Source organism: Monodelphis domestica, chromosome 6 (genome assembly GCF_027887165.1).
Source record: "Monodelphis domestica isolate mMonDom1 chromosome 6, mMonDom1.pri, whole genome shotgun sequence".
NCBI lineage: Eukaryota > Metazoa > Chordata > Mammalia > Didelphimorphia > Didelphidae > Monodelphis > Monodelphis domestica.
Window position 1 is genome coordinate 19,893,116 of NC_077232.1, and position 22,679 is coordinate 19,915,794.

At 49.8% G+C, this 22,679-nt stretch overlaps 1 protein-coding gene across 3 annotated transcripts in view; it reads left to right on the forward strand.

The window, feature by feature from the left end:
- Positions 1-20,522, forward strand: part of SLC43A1 (solute carrier family 43 member 1) — a 28,331-nt gene extending 7,809 nt beyond the window's left edge. For 2 of the 3 annotated variants that reach the window (XM_056801732.1, XM_056801731.1), the window contains 13 exons: positions 3,134-3,320; positions 6,056-6,111; positions 6,301-6,377; positions 8,362-8,454; positions 8,851-8,984; positions 10,502-10,644; positions 12,232-12,378; positions 12,520-12,555; positions 12,997-13,135; positions 13,653-13,794; positions 15,970-16,043; positions 19,083-19,206; positions 19,793-20,522. In XM_056801732.1, coding sequence (XP_056657710.1) covers positions 3,134-3,320; positions 6,056-6,111; positions 6,301-6,377; positions 8,362-8,454; positions 8,851-8,984; positions 10,502-10,644; positions 12,232-12,378; positions 12,520-12,555; positions 12,997-13,135; positions 13,653-13,794; positions 15,970-16,043; positions 19,083-19,206; positions 19,793-19,933 — 1,493 coding nt within the window. In that variant the 3' untranslated portion in view covers positions 19,934-20,522. Of the gene's footprint in view, positions 1-879; positions 951-3,133; positions 3,321-6,055; positions 6,112-6,300; positions 6,378-8,361; positions 8,455-8,850; positions 8,985-10,501; positions 10,645-12,231; positions 12,379-12,519; positions 12,556-12,996; positions 13,136-13,652; positions 13,795-15,969; positions 16,044-19,082; positions 19,207-19,792 lie in introns of all 3 variants that reach the window. The other variant, XM_056801733.1, reaches the window with a different exon arrangement.
- Positions 20,523-22,679: the final 2,157 nt, after the last annotated feature.

The following is a 22,679-nucleotide window of genomic DNA, read 5'->3' on the forward strand; positions in this document are numbered from 1 at the left end:
GAGGGTGAGTGAAGAAAGCTCAGAGTCACAGCTGGCATCTTGACTTAAGGAAAGACGGCCAAGAAATTGGAAGCGGCCCAAAGCGGAATGAATTGCCCAGAAATCCCCTCTCAAGAGGTCCTCCTGTCTCAGGCTTGGTAAAGGAGAGACCCCTTCCCCGGGTGGGTCAGGGGCTTGTGCTCAGGGCCCTCAGACGGCCCTCCCAGCTCAGAGATCCCGGAAGAGAAGCCAGGAAGCCCCGCAAACAGAGCACCCAAGGACGATTGTGAGGGGATGGTGTGGGCACGCCTGCCTGCCTCAGTGTGTGTCCCTGAGTGAGGGCTCCCCAAGTGCATGGGGAGCATGAATCCCGAGGGAAGAAACAGTCAGCATGGGGAGAAAGAAGCCTAGGCAGAAGGCAGGAGATTTCGGTCAGGTCCCTTGCCCCTCTTGAGCCTCAGTTTCCTTATTGGTTACATGGAAGTGTTTGTATGTGTGTGGGGGGAGTCACCCTTGAGTTTCCTCTTCTGTTGTCATCCAAGCAGGCAGTAGCATAAAAGGGGCCAGCCTCCAAGTCTGTGGTTCCTTAGGCAGCACCCAAGCTCGGAAACTCTGGACCTCAGGCTTTGGGGGGACAGTGAGGGGGAAGAAGGGGGACGTGGAATCCCCCTAACGAGGCTCATAAGAGCCTGACTAATAACGCCACGGGGCCAAGGCTGAAAAATCAGACTTGTATCTGCGGTCAGAGCCTTTTCCCCTTCCTAGAAATGTCACACCAAACTGATATCGGAAAAAAGGCAATCGGAGAGTCAGTCTTCTCCACTAGGCTGTGGATGGCAGTCGGACAGGAAGGCCCCCCTCTGATGACAGACTGACAAGTCCCCGCTCTCCCTTTTCTAGGCTCTGGGTAAATTATTCCCTCCTCTTCCGTTTATTGGCAGCATCCTTTCAACAATGATGGTTTATCCTGCGTAAGTGAGCCCTTCAAAAAGCTTCGTTAAACAGGACCGTAGATTTCTCTCTGGAATTCCTTCATTGTATAGAGGAGCAACTCAGGCCCACAAAGGTTTGGTGACTTATCCAAGCTGGAAAGCAGCAGAGCTGGGTTCAAACTCGGGTGCTCAGACTCAAAATACTGCTCTTTCCACCTCACGGTGATGCTTCTCAACTCCCTCATTTTCCAGAAGAAATGGAGGCCTTGATGATTTCTGAGAAACAATTTAGGTGCCTTAGTGGGATTTTAGGGATTTAAATTTTATTTTTTTATTGCTTTTGAGAAGTTTTCTGGAGTGAAAAATAAAATTTGGTATCTGGAGGACGTCTTGCTTCTGCAATATTTTGAGGAAGGCCTGGCAAGCAGAGGATTTGTTCTAGAGTTTAGGTTTCATGGGGCAGCAGGCACTAGTACTAGCAATAGAGGAGATTTTAAAGGACTGCAGAGTCATAGAATAATTATATATGTGTGGACAAGTCATTTAATGCTTCAGTGACTGGGGCCACTAACACCATGAGTTGTAATTGGTGACTAAATCTGGATCTATAAAGAACATTTGCTTCCTTTCTTCCTCCCTTGCTCTTTCTTTTTCTTCCTCCCTCCTCCCTTCCTCTTTCTTTCTTTCTTTCTCTTTCTTTCTTTCTTTCTTTCTTTCTTTCTTTCTTTCTTTCTTCTTCTTCTTCTTTCTTTCTTTCTTCTTTCTTCTTTCTTTCTTTCTTTCTTTCTTTCTTTCTTTCTTCTTTCTTTCTTTCTTTCTTCTTCCTTCTTCCTTCCTTCTTCCTTCCTTTCCTTTCTTCTTTCTTTCTTTCTTTCTTTCTTTCTTTCTTTCTTTCTTTCTTTCTTTCTTTCTTTCTTTCTTTCTTTCTTTCTTTCTTTCTTTCTTTCTTTCTTTCTTTCTTTCTTTCTTTCTTTCTTTCTTTCTTTCTTTCTTTCTTTCTTTCTCTTTCTTTCTTCCTTCCTTCCTTCCTTCCTTCCTTCCTTCCTTCCTTCCTTCCTTCTTCCTTCCTTCCTTCCTTCCTTCCTTCCTTCCTTCCTTCCTTCCTTCCTTCCTTCCTTCCTTTCCTTCCTTCCTTTCTCTTCCTTCCTTCCTTCCTTCCTTCCTTCCTTCCTTCCTTCCTTCCTTCCTTCCTTCCTTCCTTCCTTCCTTTCTTTCTTTCTTTCTTTCTTCTTCTTTCTTTCTTTCTTTCTTTCTTTCTTTCTTTCTTTCTTCTTTCTTTCTTTCTTTCTTTTCTTTCTTTCTTTCTTTCTTTCTTTCTTTCTTTCTTTCTTTCTTTCTTTCTTTCTCCCTCTCTCTTTTTCTTTCTTCCTTCCTCCCTTCCTTCATCTTTCTTTCTGTCTCTCTCTCTCTTCCTGCCTTCTTTCTTTCCTCTTTCTTTTTTCTCTCTTTCTCTCTTTCTTCATTTCTTTCTTCCTCTTTTCCTCTTTCTTTCTCTGTCTCTCTTTCTCCCCCTTCCCCTTCTCTTTCTCTCTTTTTCTTCCTTCCTTCCCCTCTTTCCTCCCTCCTTCCCTTCCTCCCTTATCTTCTGTCTTGGAATCAATACTAAGCATCAGTTCCGAGGCAGAAGAGCAGAAAGGGTTGGCAAGGGAAGTTAAGTGACTTGCCCAGATTCACCCAGCTAGGAAATATCTGAGGCCAGATCTGAACCTGGATCTTTTGGACTCCAGGCCTGGCTCTGTATCTACTGAGTCACCTAGCTGACCCCCCCCCCCAATTTGCCTTTAAGACAAACTAAGGGCATTTGTAGCCCTTCATGGTCCAATCCCGATTTATTTTTTCAGGCCAATTGCTCCCCTCATACTCTCCTCTCTTCTTTAGTCAAACTGGCCTCCTCAGTGTAGCTTCTCCATGAAGAAGGAACGTCTAGACCCTGGACTTTTCTTGTTGGCTCACTCCCGCTCTTCGTAGCTCTATTTTCTGATTTCCCCTTTCCCCTCTGCTGTTCCCCATTCCCAGAATGCTGTCCCTCTTTGTTTCGGTCTCTTAGCTGCCTTAGAGGTTCAGTCCCCCCTCCCTTGGGAGGCTTCTCCCCAGCCCCTCTCCACTTGCTGCAGGCGGTGATCATTTCATAGCCGTAGGACTCTCGTTGCTCGTCTTGGTGTCCTCTGGGCCAAGCACACAGTCAGGAGGAGTCTTAGCCTGCCTCTTCCTGTCGTCCCCAGGGAAGAACACTACCAACGTGAGTGAGGCCCAACAGTTGCATGAGCTTCAGCGACCTACCTGTGAGAGCCAGGAGAAAATGCTGAATTTGGGCTTCACCATCGGCTCTTTTGTCCTGAGTGCCACCACCCTGCCCCTGGGCATCCTCATGGATCGATTCGGCCCCAGACCCATTCGACTGGTTGGCAGGTAAAGTGGGGGAAGGGACACCCAGCCGGTGGAGGGGGGGTGTGCCCGGCATTGATGGTGGAGTCAGAGCCTTGAATTGGAGCCTCCTGGCCGTCATAAGCTGTGTGATAGTGACTATGTCATTCGGGGCCCCTCTGAGGGCGAAGGCATCACCTCTTCCCTCCGAGCCTCGGTTATCTTAGCTGCAGAATGGGCCTGAGGGACGGACGTCAGCTATGGGCCCAGTGCCCGAGTCTGCTGCATTCCAGGGATGTTTGTCAGCAGAAAGCTGGCTCCGCTCAGTTTAGCAGAGATATAAACCTTCTATCGTCCTGAAGGATTTTCTAATCTCACCGTGGGATGAGACCCATCCAGAAATAACCTCCGTCAGAAGATGCCCGAAGTCAAAGGGAAGGTCAAAGACAAGAGCTTGCCAAGAGCAGGGCAGGCAGGATCCGGGCCTTTTGGGTTCCTGCAGTTGATGAAAAGAGTTCCAGCCTGCCTTGGGGACAGCCGATGAAATCAGCCAGTCCTTGCTATAATGAACAAATAAGCATTCGTCAAGCCCTGCTATGTGGAAAACCCGTTCTAGATGCCAAAGATGGAAAGCTGGGAGAAAAGTCAGATTTGCTAGTCTCAGAAAGCCTACAGTTTCATAGAGGGGGAAGCGACAGTGAAGCCAACTAGGTGACACAGTGGATAGTCAATATGATCTGAGTTCGAATCCTCTTTGGGGCACCTACTAGTTGTGTAACTCTGGGCAAGTCACTTAACCTTTCTATGAAACTGAAATAATAGCACAGAACCATTGTGAGGATCAAATGAGATCATATATGCAAAGTACTTTGTAAACCTTAAAGTGATCCATCAACGCCCTCCATCGATGGGGATCATAACAATTGGATGATTCCAAAGGAGAAGGCAGACAAGTGCTCCAGAACTTTTTTTTTTAAACCTTCACCTTTCATCTTGGAATCAATACTGTGTATTGGCTCCAAGGCAGAAGAGTGGTAAGGGCTAGGCAATGGGAGTCAAGTGACTTGCCCAGGGTCACACAGCTGGGAAGTGTTTGAGGTCAGATTTGAACCCAGGACCTCCCATCTCTAGCACTGGCTCTCAATCCACTGAGCTACCCAGCTGCCCCCCAGAACTTTTGAAGAGAAGCAGTGGATAGATAACTAGATCTAGAGTCAGAAGACCTGAGTTCAAAGCCGAATTCCGTCATTTCCTACTGGCACAAATTTGAGGAAGTCATTTCCTCTCCTTAAAGCCTCAATCTCTCATCTGTTAAATGAGGGGGTTGGACTAGAAAGGTCCCTTCTGGCTCTGCATCTGTGATCTTATGATCTCTTTGGCCTTTAGTTTCCACATCTCTAAAATGGGAGGGAGGTTGACTTAGAAGATCTCTGATATCCTTTCCTGTCTACAGAATATAATCAGATCAATCTACAGTAATTCATTAATCATCAACTGTAAGACACCTAGCTTGGCCCTGGGGAGACCCGAGTCAAAAATGAAATGGTCCCTGCCCTCAAGGAGCTTACATTCTATTGGTGGGAAGAAGATGAAGGAGGGAAAGAATCCGAGGTACACAGGTCATTATAGAGTTGTTTCAGGGGAGACACTAAGCTGAACCTTAAAGAGTTTCCTGAGAGAAGGAAGTAAGGAAAGCATTTCAATCAGACATTGGGGACAGTCTACGAAGCCCTAGAGCAGGAGGTGCGATTGCCATGTGTAGGGATGAGCGAGTAAGTCATCCTGGCTGGAATGTTAATTCATGAGGGTGATGTGCTGCTAGGTGGGCTGAAGGCAGATTGTGATGGGCTCTGAATGCCAAATGGAGAAGTCTGTGATTCATCCTGGGGGCGAAAGGGCACCCCTGCAATTTCTTAAGTGAGGAAGAGAGGTGGCATGAGCAGATCTTTGGGCATATCAGTTTGGCAGATGTATGAAGGATGGATCCAGTGATGGTGAGATGGATCTGGATGGATAAGTTTAATTAAAATTAATTAAATTATTTTTATTTGATCTAATTAATTTAATTTTTATTAATTAATAATTATTATAAATATAAATAACATAAATAAATATTTATTTATATATAAAAATAAATTAATTAAAATTAATTAAAAGGTGGATAACACCTTTTAATGTCCAACTGAAAAGTGATGAAGACCTTAGAGACTCAGCTTCATGGAGGTAGCAAGCCAGAGATACCAGAGACATGTGAAGGTTGAATCAATAACACTTTGGCGTGATGGAGAGCTGAAGAGGACTGAAGTTTCCAAGGCATCTAGGGATAGTATCCTCAACAGGAATAGAGAAGCTACGAAGATTCATTTGGATTGGGAAGAGGAGAATGGGTTATTTTTTGTTGTTTTTTTAAAAGAAGGGAAAGGAATAGCATCATTTATTTCTGTGATTCTCTTGTACCTTTTCTTTGAAAACAAACCATCTTATTTGTCTTTACATCACTTACTTTTCTAAATATTCTCTCCCACCCACTTCTACTCAGAGAACCAACCATCCCTCATAATGAAGAAGCAAGAAGAAAGAGAAAATAGCTAACTAGCTCTGTTTGGGGCAGCTTCTGAGGAGAGCCAGTAGGCAGTGGGTACAGGGGACGGTGAGGCTAGGTTGAGCATAACAAGTGAATTGTACTGAGGAAACCTTTTGGCAAACTGGAAGCCAAGATGTCATGCTCATCCAGGATTCTGACTTCTCTTTGCCATCCCTTCCGGTCCCATTCTCCACAGCTCCAGCTTCGCAGCATCCTGTGCCCTGATGGCTCTGGCCTCTCAGAATCCCATAGGTGAGAGAGCTCCATCCCTCCATCTCCCACCCCCCTTCCTATCTCCTGTCTCGGCCCACCTCCACGTGGGAACCTAATATTGCACGTTTCTGGAGGGGAGGAAGCCCTGCACTATTGGGGGTGGGATGGGAGATACCACTTGCCAACCCGTCCTTGGTTTCACACCCTCCTTTCTCTATTGGCCCCTAGTGTTGTCTCCGCTCATCTTTCTGGCCTTGTCTCTGAATGGCTTCGGTGGCATCTGTCTGACCTTCACATCGCTCACGGTGAGTTCTGGGCCCTTTCTGGGAACGGTATAATGGTGGTGGGGTTCAGCCCAGAGGGGAAGCCAAGGGGCAGAGTGTGGCTGTGCCCGGGTGTGCCAGGGGGTTGTTGGGGATGGTGGGGTTTGTAGTGGCCGGTTGGGGGGTAGAAGCGGGAGAGGCGATGTTGTGTTTGGGGTGGGGGAGGTGTGCCTGTGCGGGACAGCGAGCCAGCCCAGGGCTCCGCCAAGGCCATGTTTATCTGAGTATGGCTTTGGCTCATCCGGGTGCTTTGGGCTGCCGATTCCCCCGCCCCCGGGGTAGCATTTCGCTCCTGCCCAGGGCATTGCACAACTCTCGGGAATGAGCGCTGCCGGCCGCCTCCCTCCGGCTCCCCGAGGCGGCCCCAGAGGAGCCTTCCCGTTCGTGGTCTTCGAGGCCCGCGTACCCTTGGCCCCTGGACACAAGATCGGGGACTTTCCGCCTTCCCCTCGTTCCCATTTCCTGGCTCCTTCCTCTCCCCATCCACAGCCTTTCCGCACCCCCTTTCTCTTTTCTCTCAGGCTCCTTCCCTGGGTCGGGACTCTAGGGCTAGAGAGCAATCCCGGTACCCTCCCCTGGGGACAGGAGGAGGAGGCCTTCATCCCCGGCCAGGAAACTCTGCCTGATAACTGGCCCCGGCCAGCACTCAGACACACCCCCACTTCCCACCCCCCACGGGGAGTCACTGACCAATGGAAGAACCGGACAGCCTGCCCCGCCCCTCCGCGCCCCGCCCCGCCTCCCCTCTCACCTCCACTAGCCCCCCCCCCCCCTCCTTTGGGCAGCGTGTGTGGGGACAGCTCGTGCCTCCGACCGGCTGTTTGCGAAAGGCCCCGCAGCCCGCTGGAAGCCAGGCCCTCCTTCCCCCTCGTGGGGAAGCCTCTCCCTTCTGCGGCCTTGGCACCCTTCCTCATCCCCCGGCAGCGGGCGGCTCTCAGATACAGGGAAGCCGGGAAACATCTGCCCCGGGGCGGGGGCTGTGCCCCGCCATTTCCTGTCCCGAGGTCCGGGGCGGCGCGCTGCCTCCTAGGCTGCACTGTCCTCTCCCAGGCGCTTTCTGGGGAAGGCCCTGGGCCGGGGAGAAGGGGAGGAGGGAGCCGGGCTGGAAGGACGCCATGACTTTGTTCTCCCCTTCCCCCGGGCCTGGCTAGACTCTAGTGGAGCAGAACCTGTCATTAATGATTTCTTTGGGGAGAGGCGGCCATTGGTGGCTGAGAGCCCCGGGAGGGAGAGCGCTTGAGGCCTGCCCCAGGGGAAGGACTCTCCTCCGAAGCTTCAGTCTAGTCCCAGCCCCAGCCCCTCCAGCGGGGACCTGACTCCTGAGCCTGTGGGGGAACTCCCTCCCTGAGGCAGAACAGCAGAACAAGGCAGCCTCCGAGGGGAGAAGGGCCTGAGCCGCAGGTAGAGGTTCCCTGTCAGCCAGGAGCCCTCCTAAACGGGCCTGTTGGAGAGTCAGGAATGCAGGGCAGCAGAGCCAGGCCTGGAGTCAGGAAGGCCCGAGTTCCAATGTGGCCTTGGACTCTTCTTAGCTGTGTGACCCTGGGCAAGTCACTTGACCCCCATGGCCTAGCCCTGACCACTCTTCTGCCTTGGAGCCAGTACCCAGTATTGATTCCAAGATGGAAGATCAGGGTTTAATACCCCGTCAAGCCTCCGTGAACTCTTGGGTGCTGAGATGACAGCTCGGAGGCCGGAGGGATAGAGGTGGCTAAAAACCAGGCTGCCCATCCAGGTTGGCACAAGAGGTGCCCTGTTGCCCTGGCAGTCAGGAAACCTTTGGCCGGCTGTCACTGAACCGCAGAGTGGCCCTCTTTCTCCGGGCCTCAGTGGTCTTGGAGGTTCCTTCCACCTCAGACACCTGGGATGGCCACGGATGTCCTCGAGGGCCTCCAGCTCTCGCCATCAGGGTCCTCGGGGTTGGGGGAGCCTCTCACAAGCTGCTTCCTCCATGCATTTTCCCCTTCAGCTCCCCAACATGTTTGGAAACCTTCGCTCCACCTTCATGTCCCTCATGATCGGCTCCTACGCGTCGTCTGCCATCACGTTCCCTGGAATCAAGGTAGAGCCGGCTGCCTCCCGCAGTCCTGTTAGGGTGTCGGAGGGGCTCCTGGGGAAGAGCTGGGTGGGGGGCTGGCTTCTCTCTTTATGGGACTTTTGGGGTTCCAGGATCAGAGGCGTCCTCCATGCCCCACTTAGAATTGTACTAGAAATGAGGCAATGTAGGGTAGCCGAAAGAGCCCTCATCTTGGAAGCAGGAGTCCCAGTGGTGATCCTCGGTAATGGTGTGACCTTGGGCAAGTCACAGCCATTAGCAGTACCGTTTTTCTTATCCATGAAATCTAGAGTGTGCTGCAATGATGGTCACTGAGAGGGAAGCCCTTTGACAGCCCCACATTCGCCATCTCTAACCCCTTTGTTGTTTTTTCTCCCTTCTGACTCCCTTCTCATGCTGCAGCTGATTTATGATGCTGGGGTGCCCTTTATAGTCATCATGTTCACCTGGTCTGCCCTCGCCTGTCTCATTTTCATCAACTGTGCCCTCAACTGGCCCACTGAAGCCTTCCCCGCCCCAGAGGAGGTCAATTGCATGTGAGTGTGTGCGTGTATGTGGATGAGTGTGTGTGTGTGCATCCCCGGCTAGGGAGAGAAGGATAAGGCCTCCCCCCCTCGCCCCCTCCTGGAAGGAAGGTTGGACGGAGGAGCCATTGGGTTTAGGAAGATGGCAGGATAGAAGGACTGCTTCCGTCGCTGGCTGGCTGTGTGACTTTGGGCAAGTCATTTCCTCTTTCGGAGCCTCCATTTTTCCAACTCCGAATCAGAGATGTTGGACTAGCTGAGCGTTAAGGTCCTGTCCAAATAGGAATCCTGGGATCCCTCTGGAAGGGAAGACAAGCTTCTCTTCCACATGCATATTTATGCCAAACATAAATATATAAAAACAACTTCTGTGGCCCTGAGTGTGGCTAAAGGAGGGACCGGAGGCCGGAGGAGTGGGCTCGACTGGATGGCAAGCTGTGAGGACAAGGGCTAGTTCCTTTTTGCCTCCACGTCCATAGTGCCTGGCTCAGAGTGGGGCTTTAAGAAATACTTGCTCAGTGAATGAAAGAATATGGCAGCCTCCCAAAAGCTAATGTGATCTCCGACTGCATTAAGAAAAGCAGAGCTTCTAGGAACAAGAAGGTGACTCTGCCTCCGTGTGCCTCCCTGGTCCGACTCCATGAGCAGTGTTAGGTTCGGTTCTGGATGCCATGTTTCAGGAAAGATGGCCGCCCCTTAGAGGAAGGCGAGCCCCTGGCAAAGGCTCTTGGGATATTCAGACACGAGAAGAGAACACTGAGTGGAAACCAACTAGCTGGCACATTGCTATTTCATTTCCCCCAGAATTCCTGAAATATATATTACTTTTGTAGGAGCACATCCATGGGGGATAGCTGTGGTAGGCAGTAGAGAGGGAGGATCCCTTTGTGTTATTTTTGCCTTTTCAGTCATGATTAAAATGAAGCAAATCAGTATTTACCTTGTTTTCTAATAGAAACAAAATAGCCGTCCTGAAGTATTTAAAGGATGGCCAAACTGGAGGAGGGATTGGAGGTGTTCTCTTTGGCCTCTACATGCAGAACCAGGTGCAGAGGCAAATGTATTCTTGGTTTAAGAGGAGGAAACTTCCTAACCAGCAATGAAAAGAAGTGGCAGCCAAGGGCTAGGAGGAACTGGGTTCGAGTTCTGCCTCTGCTAGATATTGGCTACATGGTCGTTGGCCAATCATCTAGCCCTCTCAGCATCCTAGATGATGCCCTGAGACAATGTGTTGCAGAGAAGTTTCTGATCCCCATGGGGCCAAGGAGTTCTCCATAAGGTCCAGTCTGATCCTCCATTAGACTGGAGTGGGTTCCCCTTCATGAGAGGTCTTCAAGCAGAGGCTGGACAGTCACTTCTGGAGATGTCACCGAGGAGATTCCCTTTTAGGCCTGGATACAGAGTTCCTTTAGGACACTAAAACTCGGGGATTCTTTGCAAATCGGCCACAAGGGAAGCCTCCCTAAAGGAGTGCCGTTGCCCTTGCCACAAGCTTAAATCTCTCACTTGCTGTCTTTTGTTCTCCCCAGGAAAAAGGCCAAGGAGAATGGGCTGCCCTTGGACAAGGTGGCGGGGGATCCCTCTCTTGCTCCCATCACCACCGCAACTGAGCCGCTGAACCAGAATAGCCCAAACCCAGAGGAAAAAAGAGATGTGGCTGCCAATCCTGACAGTGAGTATCCGACTCCTCAGCTTATCCAAGGGCCGGTTCCCTGCAGATGGGAGCTGTGGCAAATGGATGCTGGGGAGGTGTTTGTGTGGGTCTCCCAGACTCTGAGACAAGGCCTAGCTCTTGGCAGCTGCCATTTCCCCCAGCAGCTGCAGCACTTCCCAGCCCCCTGCAATCCCAGGGCAGCTTGCATCACCGGCCTCTGGTCAGTCTCTGGGAGTGGGCATCCCCGTGCCTGGCTCGATGGGGCCCTCTGCTGGTGGAAGCCAGGAGCCGCACCTATGACCTGGCCTTTGTTTCAGGAATGGAGTGAGATGGAAAAAGGAAAAAGCCCAGATGCTAGAGGAATATTGTAGGAGGGAGAGAACACTTCTGCCTGGGGGGGAGGGAGGTGTAATGGCAGGACACTGAGAGAGAAGGAGAAGCTGCAGGACAGACCTTTTTTTTTTTTTTAAACCCTTACCTTCCGTCTTGGAGTCAATACTGTGTATTGACTCCAAGGCAGAAGAGTGGTAAGGGCTAGGCAATGGGGGTCAAGTGACTTGCCCAGGGTCACCCAGCTGGGAAGTGCCTGAAGTCAGATTTGAACCCACGACCTCCCATTTCTGGACCTGGCTCTCAATCCACTGAGCCACCCAGCTGCCCCCCTCCAAAATCACTATTAACAAGAGAAATGCAAATGAAAACCACTCTAAGATACCACCTCGCACCTATCAGAGCAACCAGTGTGACCAAAAGGGAAATGGATAAATATTGGAGGGGATGTAGCAAAACTGGGACACTGATACGCTCTTGGTAGAACTGAACTGTTGTAACCATTCTGGAGAGCAATATGGAACCGGGTCCAAAGGGCTGGGAAAGTGTGCATACCCTCTGACCCAGCACTACCACTCCTGTGCCTGTATCCCACAGAGGGAAAGGAAAAAGACCTGCCTGTACCAGAGTATTTTTAGCAGCTCTCTTTGTAATGGCAAAGAATGGGAGAATGAGGGAGTATCCAGCACTTGGGGAATGGCTGAACGAGGTGTGGCATATGGTTGTAATGGAATATTGTTGTGCCCTAAGAAATGATGAAGGGGATGAGCTCAGAAAGACCTAGAAAGACATGCATGGACTAAGGCAGAATGAGGAGAGCACCGTATACAGTAACGGAAATATTGAACGGTGGTCAACGGTGAAGGCCTAAACTATTATCAGCAAAACAAATTTCTGAGCTATCCAGAAGGGACTCATGATGAAAAATACTATCCACAGCCAAAGAAGGAGCAGTTGGAATCTGGATGCAGATCAAAGCATGCCACCTTCCACTTTATTTGCCTTCATGAGTTTTTTCTTTATTGGATGAGTGATGGGTGTCTTCTATCATGGCATGAACAATATGGAAATATATATTGCATGAGAGCATCGGCATAGCCTATTTCGAACTATTTATTACCTGGCGGGGGTAGAATCTGAATCGTAAAATGTCAGAAAATGATTGTCAAAAAAAATTGTTACTATTGAATTGAAAAAGAAAGGGGAAAAAGAGGCAGGGGCTGGGTGAGATCTCGCTCTCTGGGCTCAAGGAGGGGCTCCCCTCTTTTGTTACAGAATCTGTCCCCTTTCGCAAGAGCCTCTTCTCCCCCATATTTCTCTGGAGTCTCCTTACCATGGGTATGACACAGCTGCGAGTGATTTTCTACATGGCCTCCATGAACAAGATGCTGGAGTTCTTAGTGACTAGAGGCCAAAAGCTGGGTGAGGACTTCTGGGAAGGAGGGATGCAGAGGAGAAGGCATGCTGGGTGAGGGGAAGACTTTTCTTTGACTAGTCTCCCCTCTATTCCTTCTCTCCATTAATTGTCTCTATCTGTCTTCTCCCCTCCCCAACTTTCCACAGAAACAGAAGAGCAGGAAATGAATATGAAGGAGCAAGGTAGGTGATCTCAGATGGGGTGAGAGGACATGGAGGTATCAAAAGTTTATACACAAAGCCATAGATGGCGGAACTAAGAGAGATCTCAAGACCCTATGGAGTCAGAGCTAGAAAGGAACCTTGGGACATCAGATATCAGATCTTAGAACCTGAGGGGCCAAAGATAGAGATAGAAGGGCTTTTAATAACCGTCTTGCTTCTTGTATCACCTGCATTGGCTCACCCAATTCTAGGGGTAATCTCCCAGTCCTAAAAGTACCCCAGTCTCCTTAGGGGTATTGGCATTTCTGTCAGGTCAGAGAAAGGGCCTTCCAGAGATTTCTTGCTCTCCTCCTTTGCCCTGCCAGGGGGGTAATCTCCTAAGGCAGGGCAGACAGTGTCTGAAGGAGTGCATCCTCACCACCACCTCTTTATCTCATTTTTTCCTCTCACTGGCACCAGTTGGGTTTTACACCTCAATCTTTGGCGTCATGCAGCTGCTCTGCCTCCTCACCTGTCCTTTAATTGGCTACATGATGGACTGGAAAATCAAGGAATGTGTGGATGAACCCAGTGATGCCAACGTCTCGGAAGAGGCCAGGTGACCCAGAGAATGGCTCTTCTTATTGGAGCTGGGGTGGGATGGACTAGATTGCTGGAGAACTCTGGAGAAGTTTCTTGTTCTGTCAGCAGAGATTATGTCCTTTATCCCTAGACTGCTCTCGCAAAGGGTAGATCAAGCAGGAGTCCCGATAGGAATAGCCCCCAAGGCATCTGGAGCCGGATAGCCCAGCCTTGGCCAGGGCTAATGAGGTCTTTGTCCCCTGCTGCTCTCCCTGTGGGATTCCATTTTGTGCAGAGCTGCTTGCTTCCCCCGGTTCCTACTCTCTCAGGCCTGCACTTTGTCTTGACGAGGCCTAGGATGGAGGAATGGGGCATCGGCTCGGGGGCACTTCTGTCCTCAGCATGAGTGCCGGGCTCCTCAGGGGAAGGTAATCAGATCAGGCTCCTTGGTTCAGTCATGGAAGCCCAGAGGAAAGGATGGGCAGGCCATTTCCACTGGAGCCAGAGAAGTAGAGGGATCCCCAGAGCCCCAGATGACTCTTTGATCTCGACAGGGACGGCATCACTACGAAGGGGACCAGAGTGCGTTACCGAAAGATCCAGAAGCTCACCAATGCTATCTATGCCTTTCTTTTGACCAACACGCTGCTCATTGTCTTTGGACTCGCCTGCCTCGTTTACAACTTACAAGTGCAGGTAATCTGACCCACTACCCTCATCTCACCCCATGCCCGGGCCATTTCCTACCTTTGCTTCCTGCCTTCAGCCTGAATTCGATGGGCCAGCTCCTTGTAGCTCCCTCCCTAGGGAGCAGCCTGGGATACTGAAGGAGGATGAAGTGAATGGAGAGCCGAGCTGAGAAGACCCAGGTTTGAATCCTGGCTTTCTCACTTGCTGCCTTTGTGACCTTGGGCAAGTCCCTTCAGTAACTCAGGCCAGCCTCCATGTCTGTATCTGCTAAGCGGGGCATAGACTAGATGATGGAGAGAGCAACCACAGCGGTAATCATAACCACAAACCTCACAGAGGAGATCTGGATCACCTGGGAACCCAATAAGGCACCCAAGAGTGTGCTGGCTCCAGGCTTCCCAGAAGAAGTGTACCCAGGAGGCAGGGAGGTGGCACAGTGTGTAGGGCACCAGGCCTGGAGTCCAGAGGACCCAGATTCAAACCTGGCCTCAGACCTTTCCTAGCTGCGTGACCCTGGCCAAATCACTTTCATCTCATTTGCTTAAGATGGAAAATAAGGCTTTTAAACTAAACAATTTGTAGCATTCATATTTTCTCCACCACGTTTTTCGACAATCAACAAAACAAACAAATCAAGCCCTGGTTTGTAAATGTGTCCATTTCCAAGACATAAATAGTCCCTCTGAAAATGTAACCCTTGGCTCGGAGATCCAGAACCCTCTGGGGTGGAAACCATCCCTGTTATCCCATCTGCTACATGTATGCACTGGGGTGCTTTCCGAGGGCTCGTGTCCCGTGCCGCCACCGGTGTAATGTCCATGGAAGAGTAATAATGACAGGCTAATGACTTGTCCAGGGCCATTTTCACTCATCACTCTCCAGAAGGGGGACAGAAATGTTAATCAGGCAACAAGCACCAAAGTGCCCTCAGCTTAGGGAGGCAAAGACAGACAGCAAAGCAGCCCCTGCCCACAGGGAGCTTCCACACAGCCTCCCTCCCATCAAAGCCACCTGTGATTGGCTTCAGATGGAATTCCTCTCTGCTTTCATTGGCATCTGTGCCTTCCCTCCAGCACTCCAGCCACTACCTCTCTTAGCTGCTCTTAATTTTTTAAAAAATCGTTACCTTCTGTCATCAGTACGGTGTATTGATTCCAAGGCAGAAGAGTGGTCAGGGCTGGGCAATGGGGGTTCAGTGACTTGCCCAGGATCACCCAGCTAGGATGTTTCTGAGGCCAGATTGGAATCCAGGACCATTCATCTGTTTTTGTTTTGTTTTTAAAACCTGACTTTCCATCTTGGAATCAATACTGTGTATTGGCTCCAAGGCAGAAGAGTGGTAAGGGGTAGGCAATGGGAGTCAAGTGACTGCCCAGGGTCACCCAGCTAGGATGTTTCTGAGGCCAGATTGGAATCCAGGACCTCTGTCTGCTGCCTTGGCTCTCAATCTACTGAGCCACCCAGCTGCCCCCAGCTGCCTTTAATTGACAGACTACAGCCTCATCGCTTTGGTAGCCAATTGGAGGATGGATTGGAGAGGGAAAAGCTTTGGAGCAGGAGGACCAGCAACAAAAATCATTAGAGCTAACACATAGGCAGTGCTTCAAGGCCTGCAAAGTGATTTGCACGTATGAACTCATTTGATTTGCTTATGAGATCATTGCAAGAGCCCAGCTTGGAGGGGATGAGGACCCAAAGTAGAATGGAAGCTGTTCAAGTCCTAGAGGTTTTCAGACAGGGTCACTTTAAGACTAGAGGCTCTCAGAACATCTGAGTGACTCAGTGGATAGAGAGCCAGGCCGAGAGAGGGAGGTCCTGGGTTCAAATCTGATCTCAGGCACATTCTAGCTGGGTGACCCTGGGCAAGTCACTTCACTACCATTGCCTAGCCCTGACCAACCACTCTTCTGCCTTGGAAACAATACATAGTATTGATTCTAAGATGGAAGGTGAGGGTTTAAAAAAAGGCCAGAGGTATCATCCATCTACCTTTCTGATGGGAGAGATTTCCTTGCATCCTTGTCCTGTGGGGAGTCAGTTCCAGGGGTAACATGTCTCTGGACTTGTTTGGCTTGGAGAGCGATGGCTTCCCCTCCCCTCCAGTCAGGCCCCTGTTTCCCTTCCCATTGTACCTTGGCTTTAACAAACCTGCCCCCTTTCTTCCCGATTTCTTGTTCACAGCTTCTGACCTTCATCCTGCACACAGTGATCCGAGGCTTCTACCACTCTGCCTGTGGGGGGCTCTATGCTGCTGTGTAAGTCCCTGGGGCTCCCAGCTCTGATTCGTTTGCTACTGGGCTGCTATCTTCTGCTTCCTGGGCCTCAGTTTCCTCGCCTGCAAAATGGGCTAGATGAGCTTTCTGGTCTCCTCTAGTGCTAGTGTATACCCTCCTGTGAGCTGGGGTAGACTCCCCTAGTGTCTTCCCCCGTAGAGAGAATGTTGGATCATAGAACGTCAGGGTTTGCTGGTCCTTAGACCTTCTAGTCCACCCCCCCGGCAGGCAATTTGGTGACTCCTAGGGACCCGCTCTTGGAAAAATGTTTTTAAATGCATAAACTGTAATACACAGAATGACAGAAGACACCAATTATGCCCAACTACATTTCACAACATTTGGAAAACCAAGTTCATTGAGTCGGGATGAAGAGCCCCTCGGCTAAGAGCAGGGGTGGCTCTCCAAAAGCCTCCAGGGCTGCTCGTCCCATCTCTGCCAGGCATGGGGAGCTCACTCCCTCTCTTCTCCGCCAGAGCCAATACCTAGAACCCTGCTGAGTTAAAGCCCATGTGGAGATGAAAGGCTGCATCCCGATTAGCTTCCCCGAATGGGCCGTGGCTTGGCCTTCTGGAGGAACACTGGACAGGACACCCGTCCGTCACTAGCTGCGCCTCCTCTTGTCTTTTCTCCAGAGGAAACGTTCCCAGCTCTCTGCCAGTAGCCAGCTTGGCTGGCTCTGTCTTGCGAGGCTCCATAATGTTGGGATATGTGTATGTGTGGAAGTGTCTTTGTGCGTGTGTGTTTGTATGAGGGTGTTTGTGTGTGTCAAGAATGCTTGAGAGTGTGTGTGAATGTGTGTCAGTGTTTGAGAGTGTCAGTGTTTGAGAGGGTGTGTGTCAGTGTTTGAGTGTGAGATTGTATGTATGAAGGTGTATATGTGTGTGTGTGAGCACGAATGTTATGTTTGAGAATATGTGTGTGAGTGTGTCTGAGGGTGTGTGTGTGTATGTGTGAATGTGTGTCAGTGTTTGAGAGTGTCAGTGAGTGTGTGTGAGTGAGTGTGTGTGTGTGTGTGAGGATGTGTCAATGTTTGAGTGTAAGAGTATGTATGAATGTGTATATTTGTGTGTGTATGTCAGTGTTTGAGAATGTGTGTGAATGTATGTGTGAAAGTATCTGAGGGCGTGTGTGTGTGTGTGTGTGTGTGATTGTGTGTATATGTGTGAATGTGTCAGGGTTTGAGTGTTTGAGAGTGTCAGTGAGTGGGCAAGTGTCAGTGTTTGAGAGGGTGTGTGTCAGTGTTTGAGTGTGAGATTGTATGTATGAAGGTGTATATTTGTGTGTGTGAGCACGAATGTTAGTGTTTGAGAATATGTGTGTGAGTGTGTCTGAGGGTGTGTGTGTGTATGTGTGAATGTGTGTCAGTGTTTGAGAGTGTCAGTGAGTGTGTGTGTCAGTGAGTGTGTGTGTGTGTGTGAGGATGTGTCAGTGTTTGAGTGTAAGAGTATGTATGAATGTGTATATTTGTGTGTGTATGTCAGTGTTTGAGAATGTGTGTGAATGTATGTGTGAAAGTATCTGAGGGCGTGTGTGTGTGTGTGTGTGTGTGATTGTGTGTATATGTGTGAATGTGTCAGGGTTTGAGTGTTTGAGAGTGTCAGTGAGTGGGCAAGTGTCAGTGTTTGAGAGGGTGTGTGTCAGTGTTTGAGTGTGAGATTGTATGTATGAAGGTGTATATTTGTGTGTGTGAGCACGAATGTTAGTGTTTGAGAATATGTGTGTGAGTGTGTCTGAGGGTGTGTGTGTGTATGTGTGAATGTGTGTCAGTGTTTGAGAGTGTCAGTGAGTGTGTGTGTCAGTGAGTGTGTGTGTGTGTGTGAGGATGTGTCAGTGTTTGAGTGTAAGAGTATGTATGAATGTGTATATTTGTGTGTGTATGTCAGTGTTTGAGAATGTGTGTGAATGTATGTGTGAAAGTATCTGAGGGCGTGTGTGTGTGTGTGTGTGTGTGATTGTGTGTATATGTGTGAATGTGTCAGGGTTTGAGTGTTTGAGAGTGTCAGTGAGTGGGCAAGTGTCAGTGTTTGAGAGGGTGTGTGTCAGTGTTTGAGTGTGAGATTGTATGTATGAAGGTGTATATTTGTGTGTGTGAGCACGAATGTTAGTGTTTGAGAATATGTGTGTGAGTGTGTCTGAGGGTGTGTGTGTGTATGTGTGAATGTGTGTCAGTGTTTGAGAGTGTCAGTGAGTGTGTGTGTCAGTGAGTGTGTGTGTGTGTGTGAGGATGTGTCAGTGTTTGAGTGTAAGAGTATGTATGAATGTGTATATTTGTGTGTGTATGTCAGTGTTTGAGAATGTGTGTGAATGTATGTGTGAAAGTATCTGAGGGCGTGTGTGTGTGTGTGTGTGTGTGATTGTGTGTATATGTGTGAATGTGTCAGGGTTTGAGTGTTTGAGAGTGTCAGTGAGTGGGCAAGTGTCAGTGTTTGAGAGGGTGTGTGTCAGTGTTTGAGTGTGAGATTGTATGTATGAAGGTGTATATTTGTGTGTGTGAGCACGAATGTTAGTGTTTGAGAATATGTGTGTGAGTGTGTCTGAGGGTGTGTGTGTGTATGTGTGAATGTGTGTCAGTGTTTGAGAGTGTCAGTGAGTGTGTGTGTCAGTGAGTGTGTGTGTGTGTGTGAGGATGTGTCAGTGTTTGAGTGTAAGAGTATGTATGAATGTGTATATTTGTGTGTGTATGTCAGTGTTTGAGAATGTGTGTGAATGTATGTGTGAAAGTATCTGAGGGCGTGTGTGTGTGTGTGTGTGTGTGATTGTGTGTATATGTGTGAATGTGTCAGGGTTTGAGTGTTTGAGAGTGTCAGTGAGTGGGCAAGTGTCAGTGTTTGAGAATGTGTGTCAGTGCTTGAGTGTGAGTGAGAGTGTATGTGTGAATGTGGGTTTATTTGTGTGTGAGTGAGTGTGTATGTCAGTGTTTGAGTGTGAGTGTGTGGTTGGAGTGGGAAGGTGCCGACGTAGGCTGTGCCCCAGGAGGGGAAGCTTCCTGAACCCTGGCTTTGGCCCTTTCCTTCACAGATTTCCCTCGACTCACTTTGGGACCCTGACAGGGCTCCAGTCCACCATGAGCGCCATCTTTGCCCTTTTGCAGGAGCCTCTCTTCTCCTTGGTGCTGGGCCAGCTCCATGGGAATCCTTTCTGGGTAAGAGTGGGCAGTGGGCGGTGGAGGGACGAGGTCCCAAGAGCTGACCGTGGGCCTGTAGCCCTGTGCCTCTTTTAGTCTGGCTCAGGGGGAAGGGTGGGTATTGCTGGGTTTGGTGGTACAGCAAAAGGAGTTCTGGATTTGGGGGTCAGCAGACTTGAGTTGCCTTGTTACCAGCTTTATAGGAGACCTTGGGCTAGTCATTTCTCTTCTATCTGTGCTAAAAATCAATTTGAACTCAATGGTCTTTAAGGCTCACCAAAAATCAACTAGTCCAACCACCACTCCATTGTACAGAGGAACAAACAGAGATCGGGGATGGAAAGTGAGTTGTTCAAGGTCACACAAAGAGCAAGTAACAGAGCTAGTTTTATTTTTAACCCCTTCCTTTCCATCTTAGACTCAATACTGTGCATTGGTTTTAAGGCAGAAGAGGGGTAAGGGCAAGGCAATAGGGGTTAAGTGACTTGCCCAGGGTCACACAGCTAAGAAGTGTCTGAAGCCATATTTGAACTCAGGCCTCACAGTTGCCCCTTTCTCATGCTCCCCGGTGTCTGACAAGGGCCTCTTCTGTGCCTTCCCTCAGGTGAACGTGGGTCTGCTCTTCTTCTCCCTCCTGGGCTACCTGCTGCCCTCCTACCTCTTCTTCTATCGTGCAAAGCTGCATAAAAAGTTCTCCTTGCTGAAGACTCTGGAGGCCCACAGCTTGAAGGAAACAGCTGCCTAGGGGTGGGGTGGGGAAGGAGTGCCCCCCTCGGGAGTCCAGGGGCAGGAGGAGCTGCCCCAGCACAGGATTTCCACCTGAAGCACAGGCCGTGGCCACAGTGCACGGGTGTACAAACACATGAGCTCTATTTTTGTAGGAACTTGCCAAAAAGCCAAAACCAAAAAAAATAAACCAACCCCACCAAGCCCCAAAGACCCGAGCCGTCCCACCACAGCCACCAGGAGCCAGAGGCAGACCCAGAAACGCTCCGCTGACGATGGCTGCTCCAGAAGGCTTCCTGGGCAGACCCAGACAGGACCCACCGTCTTCTTTTCCTCTCAGAATCCCAGGGCTACCCCATGCGGGTAGAGGTGCCACCCTGATGACAGACATTTCTGGAGTCAGGCGTGGGCTCAAGAGGGACCCACAAGGTGCTCTTCTCCCTCCTGCCCAGGGACTGTGGTTTGGGGCCAGGAGGAGCCTCTGGGTCAGAGCCTGGAACGGGGAGTCTGACTCTGGGGGTGGGAGGGCAGGTTCCCTCCTTTTTGCTACTGGGGTGGCGGCGGCTGCTGCTGTAGTCGCCACCATAGAAATAAAAAGGGAAGCAGGAGAGATTGGTGTCTGTGCCTCAGGGCAGAGCCTCCCCCACTTCTTCCCACCACTCTCACCCCCCCCATCCTTGGCATTAAATGGGGCACAGCCAGCCCGGCTGAGCCCTGGATTCAGGGTGTACAAATGCCTTGGGTGTCAGCCTGTGCCCCTCAGGGCTCTGTCTGGCTCTTCCTCACCTCACCCATCACTCGCTCTAACAGGGGCAGCTTGGAAGATGGCTCACATCCCAAGCTTTTCCCTCTCAGGAGGAAGACATGCATTCTAGACATGGGGACTTCCTCGTGCAAAGTGATGGCGTTAGGGAATAAGCACAGGTACTGGACCAGAGAGTGGCCAAAAAGGATTATGGGTAATAAGGGACCTTGGAATGCCAAGGCTTAAGGGATTTGTATTTTGTCCCAGTTCCCAGATGGAGCCACCCAAGCTTCTTGGTTAGGAGAGAGACAAACTCATCTGAGAGCTGGGAATGTTCACTTGGGAGCAAAGTGGAAGCCAGATTGGAAAAGGGAGGGCCTGGAAGCAGATGGACCCCCCAAGAAGCCTGAATGAGGCTGGAGGCCACATGAGTAGAGGCACAGGGGAGGAGGAGAAGCTGTCAGGGAGGGAGAGTGGACAAGACTTGGCGATTGATCGGGAAGAGTCTGTGTCCTCACAAGGGAGGTGCCATGGTAGAGAGCTCTGGGCTTGGAGTCAGGAAGACCAACACTAGCTTGGCCTCCTTTTGTTGCCCCTGGACAAGTGGCCTCACTTTTCCGGGCCTCAGTCTCATCCAGAAAATGAGAAGTGGCCTGGATGACCCACCTGGAAGCTCTGAATCTGTGACCCTATAGACCAAGCAGTAGACACGTGAGGATGTACACATGTGTAATAGAAACTATATCGTCTTAACAATCTCCAGACCTGTAATGGGAGGTTGGAGAGACCGCTACGGACAAAGGGGTGAGAGGAAAGACTTCCTGTAGGAGGTGGCACAAGAGCTGAGCCTTGAAGGAAGCCTGAGGAATCAGTGCCTTCCAGGCAAGGACTGGAGCCTGTGCCAATGAAGAGAGGTGGGCATTGGTTAAATGACAGCTAGACTAGCTTGGCTGAAAGTAGAGCATGAAAAGGTCAGGGGTGCGAGATCTGCAGAAAGTCCAGAAAGGTAGGCAGCAGCCAAGTTGTGCACTTAAGGACAAGCTTAGGTGGGGTTTCTAAACTTCTAAATGCAGTAGAGACCTCTCCTCTCCTCCCCCTGCCCCCATGAGGTAGCAGTTAGAAGGCAGAGGTGGGACAAGGCTTGGAAATGGCTTAAAAATTGTATTCTCTGTACATCACTGCTCAGCTATCAGCAAACACTACTACTACCACCACCACTGCCGCCGCTACTAGTATTACTATTACCACCACTATATGACTACTACCATTACTGCTACTACCACCACCACCACTACTACTATGATTACTATTACCACTACTGTACTGCCTTTATTACTACTACTACTGCTACTACCACCACTACTATTACTATTATCACTACTATATGACTACTACCATTCCTGCTACTACCACCACCGCTACTACTACTATGAACTAACAAATATAGTCCTTTCAACTTTTCAAAGTGCTTTACAGAGCTTATTTCACTGGATCCCAACAACCCTGGGAGGCAAGTGATATTATCTTCATTTTACACACAAGGAAACTGAGTCAGAAGTTAAGTGACTTGCCTAGAGTCAGTCAATGCAGAAACCTCTATTAAGGACTATTATATATCAAACATCTTGCTAAGCACTGGGGATACAAAAAGAGACAAATGACAATCCTTGCCCTCAAGGAGCTCACAGTCCAAGCATACAAATATATACAAACAAGCTACATACAGGATAAATAGAAAATAAAAGGAGGCACCAGATATAAGAGGGATTGGGAAAGGCTTCTTGGAGAAGATGGAATTTTAATTGGGACTTCAAGGAAGCTAGCCAAGCCAGTAGGTGGAGATGAGGAGGGAGAGCATTCCAAGAGGGAGGAGGGGGGCAGTGATGCAGTCAGAGAAAATAAGAGATGGAATGTGGGTCACATAGCTAGAATGTGTCTGTCAGAATTTGAACTCAGGTCTTCCTGTCTCCAAGTACTGAAAATGAATAGTCTGGACTCATCACAGCACAAATACTTAGAA